This window comes from Bufo gargarizans, chromosome 11, assembly GCF_014858855.1.
Source record: "Bufo gargarizans isolate SCDJY-AF-19 chromosome 11, ASM1485885v1, whole genome shotgun sequence".
Lineage (NCBI taxonomy): Eukaryota > Metazoa > Chordata > Amphibia > Anura > Bufonidae > Bufo > Bufo gargarizans.
The window spans coordinates 99,047,345-99,067,980 of NC_058090.1; the positions used below are offsets into that span (position 1 = coordinate 99,047,345).

Below are 20,636 nucleotides of genomic sequence, written 5' to 3' on the forward strand. Positions count from 1 at the left end.
TCATTATACCAGTGATGTCATCAGCAGGAGGCGGGGCTGTGACTACCTCTCAGACACATGTCATTATATCAGTGATGTCAGCAGGGGGCGGGGCTGTGACTACCTCTCAGACAGGATATACAGGCAGGTTGTCGGCAGTAATAGATGTTCCTGTAGTATAAGGTGTGTATTATACCAGTGATGTCATCAGCAGGGGGCGGGGCTGTGACTACCTCTCAGACAGGACATACAGGCAGGTTGTCGGCAGTAATAGATGTTCCTGTAGTATAAGGTGTGGATCACATGTCATTATATCAGTGATGTCATCAGCAGGGGGCGGGGCTGTGACTACCTCTCAGACAGGATATACAGGCAGGTTGTCAGCAGTAATAGATGTTCCTGTAGTATAAGGTGTGGGTCACATGTCATTATATCAGTGATGTCATCAGCAGGAGGCGGGGCTGTGACTACCTCTCAGACACATGTCATTATATCAGTGATGTCAGCAGGGGGCGGGGCTGTGACTACCTCTCAGACAGGATATACAGGCAGGTTGTCAGCAGGATAAACTAGCAAAGTGACTGAATTATGAGTGTTAGGTGGAGTTACCCTTTAAGCAGCCCATACAGTAACTAGACACAGAGTCAGTGATTTCTTGGAAATCCGTTTTTATTTGTGTATACCGCCATATAAAGAACTGCGGAGTGTGGATATAAAACACAGGGTATTGGTCCGGTACCAGTCGTGGAGACCTAGTTATAGGTAGTAATAAAGAGTACAGAAAGATATAAAAAGGTCACGTATACATGATAATACTGTAGTGTTCATTCTCACGTCACAGGAGGCGCTGCGGGCGGAGTTATTGCTTCATATACTGGTAAGTCATCCGAGGACCTGCCTGACCCCTCACAGCCCAACTACAGAGCGATTACTGGTCAGTCAGAAGGCGAAGAGCAAGCCCCACCCCCGAGGAGTCCCCTGACTGGCACCTGAGCAGGTCGTATACCGCCACCTCGAGCTTGGTGGATTACATTCTAGTGTCATCCTTGGATACATCTGCTGCTCTGCCTTCTGCCCAGATTTGTGCTTATGGGACGTCCAACCCACAGTGGAAACTACAACCCCAATTCTCTAAAAATGTCAGACGGGGGGTAAGGAAAGCAAGTGGTGAAAATAAAAAAACGCCGGCGGAGCAATTTACAAGGCACATGACTGCGCATAAAGAGCAGAGACTCCCAGAGGCAGAGACGGTGGAGCGTCACCGTGAACATCCCCCCACCTACAGTACAGATCATCAAAAGATCCAGAGAAGCTGGGACACGGCCAACAGTCAGTGCTGGACTCTCCGCTCAGTGGCCCCCAACTCCTTGGGCCCTGGAGAAATTTTCATTTTTTTGCTCCCTGCTGAGGGCAGAGCTGTGACCCAGCATGTACATATCAGATACACTACTTACAGTAGCCTGACCATGAGAAGAGAGGATTTCTATGCTTAGAAAGCTAATCTACACATTACTGGTTTTTACAGGCACAATATATGATTATAATAAAACCAGTAATGTGTGTTAGCTTTCTAAGGATAGAAAAACCACAGTCTTCAGCATAAAAGTCTGTAGCCTGGCGGTAAGTGGTCAGCCTTGCCTGTACAGATCCCAGGTTTGAATCTTTTGGAGAGACTTTTTAGAGTTTTTTTTCCGCTTTCATTTAACCTATAATAAGCCATTATCCTCATCATATAGAGCAGTGTTTCCCAATCAGTGTGCCTCCAGCTGTTGTAGAACTACTACTCCCACAATGCCCTTCTGTAGGCTGATACCTGTAGGCTGTGCGGGCATGCTGGGAGTTGTAGTTTTGCAACAGCTGGAGGCACACTGGTTGGGAAACACTGATATAGAGAATAATGGTTTTTTTTCCCCATAATCTAATAAATATTTCCGGTTTCTTTATAATCATATATTGTGCCTATGATTAATCCAGTTTTATCCATGTTTTAGATTTCTAAGTATTCAAAAAACACAATATATTAAGGCTATAGCCTTTTATTATGAGTTAAATAAGAGAGAGAAAAAACAAAAAACATACATGTCTAACCTGGGATTTGAACTTAGGATCTCTAAATGCAAGGCTGACCCCTTACCACAGAGAATGATGGTTTTGCTATACTTAGAAAGCTAACACATTACTGGTTTCATCATAGTCATACATTGTATTAGCTTTCTAAGTATAGAAATCCACTCTTCTCAATGTGATAATGCTACAGTAAGTGGTGTATGTGATATGTAGGTGCTAGGACACAGCTCTGCCCTCAGCATGCTGATGTCTAGCCTTGTAAGTTAAGGGGGAAGGAGGAGTGAGCAGAGCACAAGTGATGTTACAAAAGCGCTGCTCCCACCCTCTGGTGCTCCAATCTTCTCATTTGCATATGAGTAAAAATGCTGATATTTCTGCAGCCATTCAGCATACAGACGAAAGAAAGGTAACATTTTAATCAGCATGATCAACCCTACCAAGCAGTACGGCTGGTGTAATAGGATTGATCATAAGAACTACAGCTGTGATACACTGGGTTTCTTCAAAGAGATCAGAGCTAAAACGCGGCTTTCCCGATCACGGGCTCAGGAACACTTCCAGACATCCCTGCCTGTGCACACAGTTCGCCAGGCAATCCACAAATGCAAGTTAAAAACCGTATCATTCACAGAAGAAGCCACGTGTGATCAGGATCCCGAAATACTGCCGTCGTCTCTAGCATGGACTGAGGCAAAATGGAAAACGGTTCTGGAGTCAGATGAACCCAAACTTAAAATTCTCCTTGGAAACCAAGGACGTTCCGTCCTGAGGACTAAAGAGGAGAAGGCCCGTCCAGCTCATCAGCCGGCCTCTGGTACGGGGCTGTGTATATACCCAAGCATGTGACCAAGTTGTAAAACACTCCTCCGCCTGTTCGTCATCAGCACCACTTACTTTTCCAGCCTGTGTCCAAACTTTTTTGATATGTGGTGCTGCTCCCCAAATTTTTGGAATTGGGGTTGTCTAATGTGTAGGTTCCGAGGCTAGCCATCTGCCCCTTTTATATTACACACTCTTCACTGCAGGAACCGTATTATAAAACACAATGCTAATTTCTCCTAAGCCTGGGAGGAGCTCTCCAGCGCTCGGCCCCGCCCCCGCTGGGCCACAGAGTTTACTTCCTGTGCTGCTACATGGATTTTTTTTATTTTTTTTGGTAGGTTTCCCTCCTCTCGCCACATTCACCCCCTGGTTACAAAACGCTAGACGTAAAAAAATTAGAAAACTACGAATGTAAAAAAAAAAAAAAAAAAATCCTGGCAGTTCCCGTTATTACAGGCTGCAGTAGAGCGTCGAGGCGGAGCCAAGAATCGCGGCGCAACGCAGCTATCAAAATATAGACTATATAAAAGACAGGTACAACACATACGGAGCGCGGAGTATAACTCACAGGCGCGTGTACAAAGAACATGTGCAAAGGTGCAACAGCGGCGGGAAGAGACGGGGGCAGAATCAGCGCAACGGCTGTCGCAGTCCTGAACATTAGCACACGTCTCTTGTTCCGCATCCCGTTAATACCGTATCAGGAAGAAGTTACAGTGTACGGCTCCCGGTACCTCGCTGGGCATCTGTGTGCAGGTCCTGTCCAAAGAACCGGTCATCAGGACGGACCCCTCGCTGAACTGGCCGGAGGATAGTCGACAGATATCCCTAATACTATAAGACTGCATTTTCTTCTATTTCACCCATGGGAACTTAGGGAGTTCAGTTACCATTAAGGGGGCACCGTACTTACTGTACAGCATCTATCTTTGGCACTATTGGAGGGGAGGGGGTGTCAGTCCTAACAGCAGATTTCAGGTCAGGGTATCACCCTCTATTCTGCTCTGTGTGCACTAGGTGGCGCCAGAGAGGTATCCAGAGCATTGTACACTGTAAGTTCCGGTAGATGCCCACTGCCTCCTTCCTACCAATGCCAATCACAGGGGGCAGAGCCTGCAGCCCCGGCCTAGCAGTTGGAGGTGTGGATGTTCCCCAACTGCCCGGCTGCCAGCATCAGGATATCCTTCTTCTCCTTGTGGTAGCGTAGCTCCTTCCCGGCGAGCCGCGCCTCATCCAGCTGTCTCTCGGTGGCCGCGAGTTCTCTGGTGAGGATGCTGGGGCTGTCCTGTTCACGGTTCACCCAGTCCATGGCCATCTGGTTCCTCATGTCATCATCCAATGCCCGATGAGAGTAGTGAGCCAACACTTCCTGCACATGAGAGAAACAACAACAGATCAGGACGACCAAGAACAGTGAGCGGCGGTGGAAGAAATAACGAACCAGGCGGTACCTGGCGGGAGCACTGACGTTCCCTCATCGCCTTCAGGCTGCCATTCCAGTGCAAGAGCTGAAAGACCGTCATCAGCTCCTGAGGAAGCAGAAACACGGGAGAAGTAAGGACTACAAAAACCTGAGGGGCGGCATTATAGCAGTTATATCCTTGTACATAGGAGCAGTATTATAGCAGTTATATTCTTGTACATAGGAGGCAGTATTATAGTAGTTATATTCTTGTACATAGGAGCAGTATTATAGTTAGTAGTTATATTCTTGTACATAGGAGGCAGTATTATAGTAGTTATATTCTTGTACATAGGAGGCAGTATTATAGTAGTTATATTCTTGTACATAGGAGGCAGTATTATAGTAGTTATATTCTTGTACATAGGAGCAGTATTATAGTAGTTATATTCTTGTACATAGGAGGCAGTATTATAGTAGTTATATTCTTGTACATAGGAGGCAGTATTATAGTAGTTATATTCTTGTACATAGGAGGCAGTATTATAGTAGTTATATTCTTGTACATAGGAGGCAGTATTATAGTAGTTATATTCTTGTACATAGGAGGCAGTATTATAGTAGTTATATTCTTGTACATAGGAGGCAGTATTATAGTAGTTATATTCTTGTACATAGGAGGCAGTATTATAGTAGTTATATTCTTGTACATAGGAGCAGTATTATAGTAGTTATATTCCTGTACATAGGAGGCAGTATTATAGTAGTTATATTCTTGTACATAGGAGCAGTATTATAGTAGTTATATTCTTGTACATAGGAGCAGTATTATAGTAGTTATATTCTTGTACATAGGAGGCAGTATTATAGTAGTTATATTCTTGTACATAGGAGCAGTATTATAGTAGTTATATTCTTGTACATAGGAGCAGTATTATAGTAGTTATATTCTTGTACATAGGAGCAGTATTATAGTAGTTATATTCTGTACATAGGAGGCAGTATTATAGTAGTTATATTCTTGTACATAGGAGGCAGTATTATAGTAGTTATATTCTTGTACATAGGAGCAGTATTATAGTAGTTATATTCTTGTACATAGGAGGCAGTATTATAGTAGTTATATTCTTGTACATAGGAGGCAGTATTATAGTAGTTATATTCCTGTACATAGGAGCAGTATTATAGTAGTTATATTCTTGTACATAGGAGCATATTAGAGCAGTTATTCTGTAGGAGCAGTATATAGAGTTATATTCTTGTACATAGGAGCAGTATTATAGTAGTTATATTCTTGTACATAGGAGGCAGTATTATAGTAGTTATATTCTTGTACATAGGAGCAGTATTATAGTAGTTATATTCTTGTACATAGGAGCAGTATTATAGTAGTTATATTCCTGTACATAGGAGGCAGTATTATAGTAGTTATATTCCTGTACATAGGAGGCAGTATTATAGTAGTTATATTCTTGTACATAGGAGCAGTATTATAGTAGTTATATTCTTGTACATAGGAGCAGTATTATAGTAGTTATATTCTTGTACATAGGAGCAGTATTATAGTAGTTATATTCTGTACATAGGAGGCAGTATTATAGTAGTTATATTCTTGTACATAGGAGCAGTATTATAGTAGTTATATTCTTGTACATAGGAGCAGTATTATAGTAGTTATATTCTTGTACATAGGAGCAGTATTATAGTAGTTATATTCTTGTACATAGGAGCAGTATTATAGTAGTTATATTCCTTGTACATAGGAGGCAGTATTATAGTAGTTATATTCTGTACATAGGAGGCAGTATTATAGTAGTTATATTCTTGTACATAGGAGGCAGTATTATAGTAGTTATATTCTTGTACATAGGAGCAGTATTATAGTAGTTATATTCTTGTACATAGGAGCAGTATTATAGTAGTTATATTCCTGTACATAGGAGGCAGTATTATAGTAGTTATATTCTTGTACATAGGAGCAGTATTATAGTAGTTATATTCCTTGTACATAGGAGGCAGTATTATAGTAGTTATATTCTTGTACATAGGAGCAGTATTATAGTAGTTATATTCTTGTACATAGGAGGCAGTATTATAGTAGTTATATTCTTGTACATAGGAGCAGTATTATAGTAGTTATATTCTTGTACATAGGAGCAGTATTATAGTAGTTATATTCTTGTACATAGGAGCAGTATTATAGTAGTTATATTCTTGTACATAGGAGCAGTATTATAGTAGTTATATTCTTGTACATAGGAGCAGTATTATAGTAGTTATATTCTTGTACATAGGAGCAGTATTATAGTAGTTATATTCCTGTACATAGGAGCAGTATTATAGTAGTTATATTCTTGTACATAGGAGCAGTATTATAGTAGTTATATTCTTGTACATAGGAGCAGTATTATAGTAGTTATATTCTTGTACATAGGAGCAGTATTATAGTAGTTATATTCTTGTACATAGGAGGCAGTATTATAGTAGTTATATTCTTGTACATAGGAGGCAGTATTATAGTAGTTATATTCTTGTACATAGGAGCAGTATTATAGTAGTTATATTCTGTACATAGGAGCAGTATTATAGTAGTTATATTCTTGTACATAGGAGCAGTATTATAGTAGTTATATTCTTGTACATAGGAGGCAGTATTATAGTAGTTATATTCTTGTACATAGGAGCAGTATATAGTAGTTATATTCCTGTCATAGGAGGCAGTATTATAGTAGTTATATTCTTGTACATAGGAGCAGTATTATAGTAGTTATATTCTTGTACATAGGAGGCAGTATTATAGTAGTTATATTCTTGTACATAGGAGCAGTATTATAGTAGTTATATTCTTGTACATAGGAGCAGTATTATAGTAGTTATATTCTTGTACATAGGAGCAGTATTATAGTAGTTATATTCTTGTACATAGGTAGCAGTATTATAGTAGTTATATTCTGTACATAGGAGGCAGTATTATAGTAGTTATATCTTGTGTACATAGGATGCAGTATTATAGTAGTTATATTCTTGTACATGGAGCAGTATTATAGTAGTTATATTCTTGTACATCGGAGCAGTATTATAGTAGTTATATTCTTGTACATAGGAGCAGTATTATAGTAGTTATATATCTTGTACATAGGAGCAGTATTATAGTAGTTATATTCTTGTACATAGGAGCAGTATTATAGTAGTTTATTCTGTACATAGGAGCAGTATTATAGTAGTTATATTCTTGTACATAGGAGGCAGTATTATAGTAGTTATATTCTTGTACATAGGAGCAGTATTAAGTAGTTATATTCTTGTACATAGGAGCAGTATTATAGTAGTTATATTCTGTACATAGGAAGCAGTATTATAGTAGTTATATTCTGTGTCCATAGGAGGCAGTATTATAGTAGTTATATTCTTGTACATAGGAGGCAGTATTATAGTAGTTATATTCTTGTACATAGGAGGCAGTATTATAGTAGTTATATCCTTGTACATAGGAGGCAGTATTATAGTAGTTATATTCTTGTACATAGGAGCAGTATTATAGTAGTTATATTTAGGGATAAACAAATCGATTTCGGATGAAATATCCAAAGTCGATTCGCATAAAACTTAGTTCTAACACTATAGCAGGAGCTCCGTACAGTATTAGAATGTATTGGCTCCGATGAGCCGAAGTTATTGCTTCCCGTAATCTCACACGACTTCAGGTAATAACTTCATACATTAATTTGTACTGTGAAAACCATTTCCCAGACTCGGGTTCGGTACCTGAAATTCTAACATGGACTTGCCCTTGTTGGACTCCAGCATGAAGCGGAAGGCTCCTATCCCGGTGTTGGGGTTATCGGCTTCTTCGCGGTTTCCCTGAAAATCAAACAGACGAGAGGTTAAGCGCGGTCCCGGGACATCTGCAGACTATTACACTGTTGTTGTTGGGATCATCTGCTTTTAACTGGTGACAACACGTAGGATCCTGTGGGGGGAGCGTCGGACGGCCGTTCGCCGATTGTAACAATCCCTAGAAACCCCTGAAAACAATCTTAATTTATCTGCACCAATACATTGTAACGAACTATCAGCACAGGAGAGATTTTTGCTGCAGAGGTGTATTGCTCAGAGGATTGTCCAGAGTGGGTGATCTCCTGCGTGGATCTGCTGGGAGTTGTAGTTGACACACTGTAACAACCCCTCAGCTGTGACCAGCTCTTACGTTGAAGGTGGCCAGGGCCTCGCAGACGCTCTTCTCGATGAACTCGTCTGTGATCCTGCGGGACGGATGCTCGTTGAAGACGGAGTTCATGAGGGCGATCTTCGCCGCGCTTCTCCTCGCTTCAGCTTTAGTCGGACAGAACTGAAAGGGGAGAAAAAAAAAACGCAATTGAGACGAAGGTCCAGCTGTGCAGGTCTTAAAGGGCCAGCATCATCCATTGGCCATTACCTGGAAGCTCCCGAAGCAGCTGCCCCCGGGGAGGGTGACGTAGCAGACGTATGGCGGACTATTAGACGGCACCATCTCATACACCACCAGAGCGCCATTCTTCAGCTCCGCCCCCCGCGTCTGCTTCATCTGCCAGAACTCCTGCAGCGCCTCCACCACGTTCACTGTGGAGGGGAGAAGGCGACCGGATTACAGACTTGGGACTCCACACAGCCCTCAGCTCTAAGAGTGCCCCTTTAAGAGACATCCGGCGCTGCTCCGTGTATGAGGTCAGAGCTGGCGGCTCCCGATGGTTTATTTAGACTCAGGTCGGTGGTCCGCTCTGCTCGCAGCGGCTCCGTCTCTCTGGCGCAGCGTGTTCTGTACACAGCTGGGGCATGGATTAGCCTCCAGATGTGGAAAATGGAGACTCTTAAAGGGGCAGTACAGGATTAATTGTGACACCCCAAAACTAATAAATTAGTGCCTGGATTCATACTTTCCATAGAGAGAACCCCCCACATAACCGCTGCGGACGACACGTCCAAAAGCCCCCTACAGACGACCCCTCAATACCGACATTTAAGGGGTGACGACCCCCCCCGTACACTGACACAAGGGGTGACGACCCCCCGTACACTGACACAAGGGGTGACGACCCCCGTACACTGACACAAGGGGTGACGACCCCCCCGTACACTGACACAAGGGGTGACGACCCCCCCGTACACTGACACAAGGGGTGACGACCCCCCCCGTACACTGACACAAGGGGTGACGACCCCCCCGTACACTGACACAAGGGGTGACGACCCCCCCGTACACTGACACAAGGGGTGACGACCCCCCCGTACACTGACACAAGGGGTGACGACCCCCGTACACTGACACAAGGGGTGACGACCCCCGTACACTGATATTAGGGGTGACGACCCCCCCCGTACACTGATATTAGGGGTGACGACCCCCGTACACTGATATTAGGGGTGACGACCCCCGTACACTGACATAAGGGGTGACGACCCCCGTACACTGACACAAGGGGTGACGACCCCCCCCGTACACTGACACAAGGGGTGACGACCCCCGTACACTGATATTAGGGGTTACGACCCCCGTACACTGATATTAGGGGTGACGACCCCCGTACACTGATATTAGGGGTGACGACCCCCCCGTACACTGATATTAGGGGTGACGACCCCCCCGTACACTGACACAAGGGGTGACGACCCCCGTACACTGACACAAGGGGTGACCCCCCCGTACACTGATATAAGAGGTGACGACCCCCCCCGTACACTGACACAAGGGGTGACGACCCCCCTGTACACTGACACAAGGGGTGACGACCCCCCTGTACACTGACACAAGGGGTGACGACCCCCCTGGACACTGACACAAGGGGTGACGACCCCCCTGTACACTGACACAAGGGGTGACGACCCCCCTGTACACTGACACAAGGGGTGACGACCCCCCCCATACACTGACACAAGGGGTGACGACCCCCCCCGTACACTGACACAAGGGGTGACGACCCCCCCCGTACACTGACACAAGGGGTGACGACCCCCCCCGTACACTGACACAAGGGGTGACGACCCCCCCGTACACTAACACAAGGGGTGACGACCCCCCCCGTACACTAACACAAGGGGTGACGACCCCCCCCGTACACTGACACAAGGGGTGACGACCCCCCCCTGTACACTGACACAAGGGGTGACCCCCCGTACACTGATATTAGGGGTGACGACCCCCCCCTGTACACTGACACAAGGGGTGACGACCCCCCCGTACACTGACACAAGGGGTGACGACCCCCGTACACTGATATTAGGGGTGACGACCCCCCGTACACTGATATTAGGGGTGACGACCCCCCGTACACTGATATTAGGGGTGACGACCCCCCGTACACTGATATTAGGGGTGACGACCCCCGTACACTGATATTAGGGGTGACGACCCCCCCCGTACACTGATATTAGGGGTGACGACCCCCCCGTACACTGACACAAGGGGTGACGACCCCCCCGTACACTGACACAAGGGGTGACCCCCCCGTACACTGATATAAGAGGTGACGACCCCCCCGTACACTGATATTAGGGGTGACGACCCCCCGTACACTGACACAAGGGGTGACGACCCCCGTACACTGATATTAGGGGTGACGACCCCCGTACACTGATATTAGGGGTGACGACCCCCGTACACTGATATTAGGGGTGACGACCCCCCCCTGTACACTGACACAAGGGGTGACGACCCCCGTACACTGATATTAGGGGTGACGACCGCCCGTACACTGATATTAGGGGTGACGACCCCCGTACACTGATATTAGGGGTGACGACCCCCCCCGTACACTGATATTAGGGGTGACGACCCCCCCCCGTACACTGATATTAGGGGTGACGACCCCCGTACACTGACACAAGGGGTGACGACCCCCGTACACTGATATTAGGGGTGACGACCCCCCCCCGTACACTGATATTAGGGGTGACGACCCCCCCGTACACTGATATTAGGGGTGACGACCCCCCCGTACACTGATATTAGGGGGACCCGTACACTGACACAAGGGTGACGACCCCCCCGTACACTGACACAAGGGGTGACCCCCCCGTACACTGATATAAGAGGTGACGACCCCCCCCGTACACTGATATTAGGGGTGACGACCCCCCGTACACTGACACAAGGGGTGACGACCCCCCGTACACTGATATTAGGGGTGACGACCCCCGTACACTGATATTAGGGGTGACGACCCCCGTACACTGACATAAGGGGTGACGACCCCCCCCTACACTGATATAAAGGGGTGACGACCCCCCGTACACTGACATAAGGGGTGACGACCCCCGTACACTGATATTAGGGGTGACGACCCCCCTACACTGACATAAGGGGTGACGACCCCCGTACACTGATATTAGGGGTGACGACCCCCGTACACTGATATAAAGGGGTGACGACCCCCGTACACTGATATTAGGGGTGACGACCCCCGTACACTGATATTAGGGGTGACGACCCCCGTACACTGATATTAGGGGTGACGACCCCCGTACACTGATATTAGGGGTGACGACCCCCGTACACTGACACAAGGGGTGACGACCCCCCGTACACTGACACAAGGGGTGACGACCCCCCCCCGTACACTGATATTAGGGGTGACGACCCCCCGTACACTGATATTAGGGGTGACGACCCCCGTACACTGATATTAGGGGTGACGACCCCCGTACACTGACATTAGGGGTGACGACCCCCCTACACTGACACAAGGGGTGACGACCCCCGTACACTGATATTAGGGGTGACGACCCCCGTACACTGATATTAGGGGTGACGACCCCCCGTACACTGATATTAGGGGTGACGACCCCCCGTACACTGATATTAGGGGTGACGACCCCCCCCGTACACTGATATTAGGGGTGACGACCCCCCGTACACTGATATTAGGGGTGACGACCCCCCCGTACACTGATATTAGGGGTGACGACCCCCCCCCCGTACACTGATATTAGGGGTGACGACCCCCCCGTACACTGATATTAGGGGTGACGACCCCCCCCGTACACTGACATACGGGGTGACGACCCCCGTACACTGATATTAGGGGTGACGACCCCCCGTACACTGACACAAGGGGTGACGACCCCCCGTACACTGATATTAGGGGTGACGACCCCCCTACACTGACATACGGGGTGACGACCCCCGTACACTGATATTAGGGGTGACGACCCCCCGTACACTGACACAAGGGGTGACGACCCCCGTACACTGATATTAGGGGTGACGACCCCCCCCCGTACACTGATATTAGGGGTGACGACCCCCCCGTACACTGATATTAGGGGTGACGACCCCCCCCGTACACTGACATACGGGGTGACGACCCCCGTACACTGATATTAGGGGTGACGACCCCCCGTACACTGACACAAGGGGTGACGACCCCCGTACACTGACACAAGGGGTGACGACCCCCGTACACAGAGATTAGGGGTGACGACCCCCGTACACTGACACAAGGGGTGACGACCCCCCGTACACTGATATTAGGGGTGACGACCCCCCGTACACTGACACAAGGGGTGACGACCCCCGTACACTGATATTAGGGGTGACGACCCCCCCCCGTACACTGATATTAGGGGTGACGACCCCCCCGTACACTGATATTAGGGGTGACGACCCCCCCGTACACTGACATACGGGGTGACGACCCCCGTACACTGATATTAGGGGTGACGACCCCCCGTACACTGACACAAGGGGTGACGACCCCCGTACACTGACACAAGGGGTGACGACCCCCGTACACTGACACATGGGGTGACGACCCCCGTACACTGATATTAGGGGTGACGACCCCCCGTACACTGATATTAGGGGTGACGACCCCCCCCGTACACTGACACAAGGGGTGACGACCCCCCCCCGTACACTGACATACGGGGTGACGACCCCCCCCGTACACTGATATTAGGGGTGACGACCCCCGTACACTGATATTAGGGGTGACGACCCCCCCCCGTACACTGACATACGGGGTGACGACCCCCCTACACTGACATACGGGGTGGCGACCCCCAGAAGTCCCCCCCCCGCTCCTCACCTCGCCCGTAGCCCTGGGTGTGCTTGGCGAAGCTCCGCACCACCGCCTCCACAGCCTCCCGCAGCACGGCCGGGCTCCCCGCACTCCCCGGGACCCCCAGGCCTAGCGGGGGCAGAGGAGCCGAGGCCGGAGGTGAGGGGAACGAGCTCCCGGTCACGCCCGGCCGCAGAGAGCGCAGGGTGCCGGCAGCCATCCCGGGCCCGACCCCCGGCTGCAACCGCTGAGAACGGACAGACTCCATGACCGGATAACGGGACCGAGGAGACACAGCTGTCACTCACAGCAGAGGGGGCGGTGACGAGAACATCCCTCCAATCATCAGCCTCAGTCTCCACAATGGGCGGTACTCTGCGCGAGACTGAGGAGACTAACCTGTCAATCAGAGGGTCTAGAAGAGGAGCCGAAAACCGTTGTCCAATCGTTTTCCATCTTACACTGAAGTGGGCGCGGCCTGTCCTGGAAATAACGGGACAGGATAATATTGCTAGTCAGCTATTACCACTAACAGCCAATCAGAGACCTGAAAAATCAAAAGGGGTGGAGTCAGTAAAAATAATGGCTTTATAGAGCTGTCATTCATCTATTGAAGGGGAGGGGCTGAATGTAATTAGGCATTCTCCATTGTAGAGGCGGAGCGCCAATAACAATTATTAGCTATGTAGTGGTTGTCATAGTGACGCGCCTGACTTTTAGGAGGTTTGACTCTTGCTAGGACCCGTTGTTCACCCGGAAGTGCAGTCTTGTACAGTTGTACTGTGATCTTTACTCTCAGTGGAGCTCAGAGGACACACATGGACTCCTGGGTCCGCTTCAGCAGCCAGAGCCAGGCCAAGGAGCGGCTCCTCAGGTGTGTGCATGACCGCGGGGCGGACTACAAGAGCCAGCATGCCCTGGGGGCGACAGTCAGACACCATGGGACCCCACAAGCACCAGACAGTAAGCCCCACACACCATGAGCCAGCAGACTGTATCACACAGGGCAGGATTAGATACACAGGTCAGCAGACTAGTATCACACAGGAGAGGATTAGATACACAGCTCAGCAGACAGTATCACACAGAAGAGGATTAGATACACAGCTCAGCAGACTGTATCACACAGGGCAGGATTAGATACACAGCTCAGCAGACTGTATCACACAGGGCAGGATTAGATACACAGGTCAGCAGACAGTATCACACAGGATAGGATTAGATACACAGCTCAGCAGACAGTATCACACAGGAGAGGATTAGATACACAGCTCAGCAGACTGTATCACACAGGATAGGATTAGATACACAGCTCAGCAGACTGTATCACACAGGATAGGATTAGATACACAGCTCAGCAGTCAGTATCACACAGAAGAGGATTAGATACACAGCTCAGCAGACAGTATCACACAGGATAGATTAGTAACACAGCTCAGCAGACAGTATCACACAGGATAGGATTAGATACACAGCTCAGCAGACCGTATCACACAGGATAGGATTAGATACACAGCTCAGCAGACAGTATCACACAGGATAGGATTAGATACACAGCTCAGCAGACAGTATCACACAGGATAGGATTAGATACACAGCTCAGCAGACAGTATCACACAGGATAGGATTAGATACACAGCTCAGCAGACAGTATCACACGGATAGGATTAGATACACAGCTCAGCAGTCAGTATCACACAGGATAGGATTAGATACAACAGCTCAGCAGGCAGTACTCACACAGATAGGATTAGATACACAGCTCAGCAGTCAGTATCAACAGGATAGGATTAGATACACAGCTCAGCAGACAGTATCACACAGGAGAGGATTAGATACACAGCTCAGCAGACAGTATCACACAGGATAGGATTAGATACACAGCTCAGCAGACAGTATCACACAGGATAGGATTAGATACACAGCTCAGCAGACAGTATCACACAGGATAGGATTAGATACACAGCTCAGCAGACAGTATCACACAGGATAGGATTAGATACACAGCTCAGCAGACAGTATCACACAGGATAGGATTAGATACACAGCTCAGCAGACAGTATCACACAGGAGAGGATTAGATACACAGCTCAGCAGACAGTATCACACAGGATAGGATTAGATACACAGCTCAGCAGACAGTATCACACAGGATAGGATTAGATACACAGCTTCAGCAGACAGTATCACACAGGATAGGATTAGATACACAGGCTCAGCAGACAGTATCACACAGGATAGGATTAGATACACAGCTCAGCAGTACAGTATCACACAGGATAGGATTAGATACACAGCTCAGCAGACAGTATCACACAGGATAGGATTAGATACACAGCTCAGCAGTACAGTATCACACAGGATAGGATTAGATACACAGCTCAGCAGACAGTATCACACAGGATAGGATTAGATACACAGTCAGCAGACAGTATCACACAGGATAGGATTAGATACACAGCTCAGCAGACAGTATCACACAGGAGATTAGATACACAGCTCAGCAGACAGTATCACACAGGATAGGATTAGATACACAGCTCAGCAGACAGTATCACACAGGATAGGATTAGATACACAGCTCAGCAGACAGTATCACACAGGATAGGATTAGATACACAGCTCAGCAGTCAGTATCACACAGGATAGGATTAGATACACAGCTCAGCAGACAGTATCACACAGGATAGGATTAGATACACAGCTCAGCAGACAGTATCACACAGGATAGGATTAGATACACAGCTCAGCAGACAGTATCACACAGGATAGGATTAGATACACAGCTCAGCAGACAGTATCACACAGGATAGGATTAGATACACAGCTCAGCAGACAGTATCACACAGGATAGGATTAGATACACAGCTCAGCAGACAGTATCACACAGGATAGGATTAGATACACAGCTCAGCAGACAGTATCACACAGGATAGGATTAGATACACAGCTCAGCAGACAGTATCACACAGGATAGGATTAGATACACAGCTCAGCAGACAGTATCACACAGGATAGGATTAGATACACAGCTCAGCAGACAGTATCACACAGGATAGGATTAGATACACAGCTCAGCAGACAGTATCACACAGGATAGGATTAGATACACAGCTCAGCAGACAGTATCACACAGGATAGGATTAGATACACAGCTCAGCAGTCAGTATCACACAGGATAGGATTAGATACACAGCTCAGCAGACAGTATCACACAGGATAGGATTAGATACACAGCTCAGCAGACAGTATCACACAGGATAGGATTAGATACACAGCTCAGCAGACAGTATCACACAGGATAGGATTAGATACACAGCTCAGCAGACAGTATCACACAGGATAGGATTAGATACACAGCTCAGCAGACAGTATCACACAGGATAGGATTAGATACACAGCTCAGCAGACAGTATCACACAGGATAGGATTAGATACACAGCTCAGCAGACAGTATCACACAGGATAGGATTAGATACACAGCTCAGCAGACAGTATCACACAGGATAGGATTAGATACACAGCTCAGCAGACAGTATCACACAGGATAGGATTAGATACACAGCTCAGCAGGCAGTATCACACAGGATAGGATTAGATACACAGCTCAGCAGTCAGTATCACACAGGATAGGATTAGATACACAGCTCAGCAGTCAGTATCACACAGGATAGGATTAGATACACAGCTCAGCAGACAGTATCACACAGGATAGGATTAGATACACAGCTCAGCAGACAGTATCACACAGGATAGGATTAGATACACAGCTCAGCAGACAGTATCACACAGGATAGGATTAGATACACAGCTCAGCAGACAGTATCACACAGGATAGGATTAGATACACAGCTCAGCAGACAGTATCACACAGGATAGGATTAGATACACAGCTCAGCAGACAGTATCACACAGGATAGGGTTAGATACACAGCTGACAGACTGTATCACACATGGTAGGCTTAGATACGCAGCCTGGAGGTGACTGGTGCTGGGGGTTCCCTTGTGATGCTGTGGCCCCGGGCAGTACAATGGGCCCTTTCTCTGGGCAGGAGTCATGCGGCTGGCGCTAGTCTCGCCCCCTTGTGGTGGCGGGTGTTGCTGGCGCTCTGCCCTTTCACAGACGTGTCTTCACCTTCCGATCTATGGGCAGAGTCCAGGGTCAGATCAGTGGCAGCTGGGGAAAAGGGCATGCTGGGAAGTGTAGTTCCTGCAGTCCTGAGCTGCATGCTGACTCCTGCTTCCATTAGTGGGGCACTAGTGGTCAGTAGCCGGGAAAGCTGGGTGACCACTCCTGTGGCAGCCATATTGGCGTTCACCCAGCTTTCCCACTCCACTGTGTCTCATGGCCGACGCTACGAGTGGATTTACACATTTGCCGTTGAGTCCTGTGGGAAAGCTGGGTGACTTCTGTGTCTGCTGTGGTCCCATGTGTCACCCTGCTTCTCCAGGAGCACCCCTCACCCCGCTCTGTCTCTTTGTAGGGCGGCTCAGTATGCCTGCACGTTATTGGGGTACACGCTGCAGAGGAACGGGGCCAGTAATGAAGTCCTTACCACCATCAAGCAGCTGGAGGCGCACCTGAGCCTGGGGCGAAAGTGTGAGTGCTGACCCCTACTTCATCCTCCCCTGCCCTCGCTGCCCCCTGACCACAACCTCCTCTGTCTGTCCGCCCCCCCCCCTCTGACCACCTACTTCCTCTGCTCCATGCGCCCATGATTCCCCCCACCTCCTTTGATCCCCCCCGATCCCCCCCAACCTCCTGTGCTCCTCCTCTGATCACCCCCCACCTGCTCTGCCCCTCCCTACCTCCTCTGACCACCTACTTCCTCTGCTCCCATGCACCCTCCGCTCTTCTGCCCCCTGATCCTCCCTTTCCCCCCAACCTTCTCCGCTCCCCTCCCCGGATCACAGATCTTCTCTTACCTCCTCAGTGTTCCGATTGGGTAACTCGGTGGACGCCCTTGAGTCAGCTAAGCGCGCCATCCATCTGTCAGACGTGGTACTGCGCCTGTGCATCACCGTCAGCCACCTGAACAGAGCCATGTACTTTGCCTGCGATAACATCCTGTGGCTGGGGAAGAGCGGCCTGTCCAAGAAGATGGACCAGGAGAAGTGGAGCCAGCGCTCCTTCAGGTGGGGGCTTCTGCATCACCTCCAGGGGACTGGGGCTCTGGATGGGGCCGCTCGATGGTGACTGGGGCTCTGGATGGGGCCGCTCGATGGTGACTGGGGCTCTGGATGGGGCCGCTCGATGGTGACTGGGGCTCTGGACGGGGCCGCTCGATGGTGACTGGGGCTCTGGACGGGGCCGCTCGATGGTGACTGGGGCTCTGGACGGGGCCGCTCGATGGTGACTGGGGCTCTGGACGGGGCCGCTCGATGGTGACTGGGGCTCTGGACGGGGCCGCTCGATGGTGACTGGGGCTCTGGACGGGGCCGCTCGATGGTGACTGGGGCTCTGGACGGGGCCGCTCGATGGTGACTGGGGCTCTGGACGGGGCCGCTCGATGGTGACTGGGGCTCTGGACGGGGCCGCTCGATGGTGACTGGGGCTCTGGACGGGGCCGCTCGATGGTGACTGGGGCTCTGGACGGGGCCGCTCGATGGTGACCGGGGCTCTGGACGGGGCCGCTCGATGGTGACCGGGGCTCTGGACGGGGCCGCTCGATGGTGACCGGGGCTCTGGACGGGGCCGCTCGATGGTGACCGGGGCTCTGGACGGGGCCGGAGTACACCTCTTGGAGGTAGGTCACCCTCTGTCTTCTGCCTCCTCAGGTATTACCTCTTCTCTCTCATCATGAATCTGAGCCGAGACTTCTACGAGATAAAACTACTGATGGAGAAGGAAGCCGCCATCCAGCGTTCCTCATCTAAAGCGCCAGCAGCGGAGGACGCCGCCGTGTCCCGGGGGTTTGGCGCTAGGCAGCAGACCCTGGCGCTGCAGCTACGTCTTCTGCTCCACGTCCTGCGCACTAACCCACCACTTCTCTTGGATGTGGCGAAGAACGCCTGCGACATCTTCATTCCTCTGGACAAGCTGGGACTGTACAAGACCAACCCTGGCGTGGTGGGACTGTGCGGCCTGACCTCCTCCATACTGGGCATCCTCACCATCCTCCACCCCTGGCTGAAGCTCAAGCCCTGACCACCATGACGGCTACTGCCCTGGCTCCTGACATCCAGAAGTGTGGGAAAGCTGGATGACCGCTGCTCATGGAGGACGGGAGTAACTCAGTTTGATAATGTGATGTCCCATATCAGGGTGGCGGTGGATGGCGGTGTCACCCCTGAGGCCCCCCGATTCTATTGTCTTGTCAGCTTGCCCTCCACCGCCACCTCTTACCGCTGCTCCACCCAGGAGCCTGCACCCGTGTTAACCCTCTAATGGCTGTATGTCTCCAATCACATGACCCTCTGCTGTATATAATGTAATAATGTAAATAATCAGCACCTAAAATAAAGAGTCACCTTTTATAATGTCTCCGACGCTGTGCACTATGCTCTACATGCCTCCAGAGCTGCAGTCACAGGTCTAGTGCTCTACATGCCTCTAGAGCTGCAGTCACAGGTCTAGTGCTCTACATGCCTCTAGAGCTGCAGTCACAGGTCTAGTGCTCTACATGCCTCTAGAGCTGCAGTCACAGTTCTAGTGCTCTACATGCCTCTAGAGCTGCAGTCACAGGTCTAGTGCTCTACATGCCTCTAGAGCTGCAGTCACAGGTCTAGTGCTCTACATGCCTCTAGAGCTGCAGTCACAGGTCTAGTGCTCTACATGCCTCTAGAGCTGCAGTCACAGGTCTAGTGCTCTACATGCCTCTAGAGCTGCAGTCACAGTTCTAGTGCTCTACATACCTCTAGAGCTGCAGTCACAGTTCTAGTGCTCTACATGCCTCTAGAGCTGCAGTCACAGTTCTAGAGCTCTACATGCCTCTAGAGCTGCAGTCACAGTTCTAGTGCTCTACATGCCTCTAGAGCTGCAGTCACAGTTCTAGTGCTCTACATGCCTCTAGAGCTGCAGTCACAGTTCTAGTGCTCTACATGCCTCCAGAGCTGCAGTCACAGGTCTAGTGCTCTACATGCCTCCAGAGCTGTAGTCATATTTCTAGTGCTCTACATGCCTCCAGAGCTGCAGTCACGGGTCTAGTGCTCTACATGCCTCCAGAGCTGCAGTCACGGGTCTAGTGCTCTACATGCCTCCAGAGCTGCAGTCACAGGTCTAGTGCTCTACATGCCTCCAGAGCTGCAGTCACAGGTCTAGTGCTCTACATGCCTCCAGAGCTACAGTCATAGTTCTAGTGCTCTACATGCCTCCAGAGCTGCAGTCACGG

At 49.3% G+C, this 20,636-nt stretch overlaps 2 protein-coding genes across 2 annotated transcripts; one reads left to right on the plus strand and one right to left on the minus strand.

The window, feature by feature from the left end:
- Nucleotides 1-630: 630 nt before the first annotated feature.
- LIX1L (limb and CNS expressed 1 like) lies at nucleotides 631-13,628 on the minus strand. The gene is made up of 6 exons (XM_044272077.1): nucleotides 13,333-13,628; nucleotides 8,706-8,869; nucleotides 8,478-8,618; nucleotides 8,036-8,131; nucleotides 4,320-4,397; nucleotides 631-4,237 (listed from the first exon to the last, which is right to left on the minus strand). Exons 1-6 carry the CDS (start codon nucleotides 13,571-13,573, stop codon nucleotides 3,995-3,997), a joined length of 963 nt encoding a protein of 320 aa, XP_044128012.1. The 5' UTR covers nucleotides 13,574-13,628; the 3' UTR covers nucleotides 631-3,994.
- A 282-nt stretch (nucleotides 13,629-13,910) lies between these two features.
- On the plus strand, nucleotides 13,911-19,789 carry PEX11B (peroxisomal biogenesis factor 11 beta). The gene is made up of 4 exons (XM_044272285.1): nucleotides 13,911-14,179; nucleotides 17,790-17,905; nucleotides 18,240-18,441; nucleotides 19,084-19,789. The coding sequence occupies exons 1-4, from the start codon at nucleotides 14,124-14,126 to the stop codon at nucleotides 19,451-19,453; spliced, it is 744 nt and encodes a 247-aa protein (XP_044128220.1). The 5' UTR covers nucleotides 13,911-14,123; the 3' UTR covers nucleotides 19,454-19,789.
- Nucleotides 19,790-20,636: the final 847 nt, after the last annotated feature.

Coding starts and splice junctions, on each gene's coding strand:
- LIX1L (XM_044272077.1), bottom strand. CDS start 13,573: ATGGAGTCTGTCCGTTCTCAGCGGTTGCAGCCGGGGGTCGGGCCCGGG. Junction 8,619..8,705: donor GCTGCTTCGGGAGCTTCCAG/GTAATGGCCAAT, acceptor CTCCCCTTTCAG/TTCTGTCCGACTAAAGCTGA. Junction 4,398..8,035: donor AGTCCATGTTAGAATTTCAG/GTACCGAACCCG, acceptor CTGCTTCCTCAG/GAGCTGATGACGGTCTTTCA.
- PEX11B (XM_044272285.1), top strand. CDS start 14,124: ATGGACTCCTGGGTCCGCTTCAGCAGCCAGAGCCAGGCCAAGGAGCGG. Junction 14,180..17,789: donor GCCAAGGAGCGGCTCCTCAG/GTGTGTGCATGA, acceptor GTCTCTTTGTAG/GGCGGCTCAGTATGCCTGCA. Junction 18,442..19,083: donor TGGAGCCAGCGCTCCTTCAG/GTGGGGGCTTCT, acceptor CTGCCTCCTCAG/GTATTACCTCTTCTCTCTCA.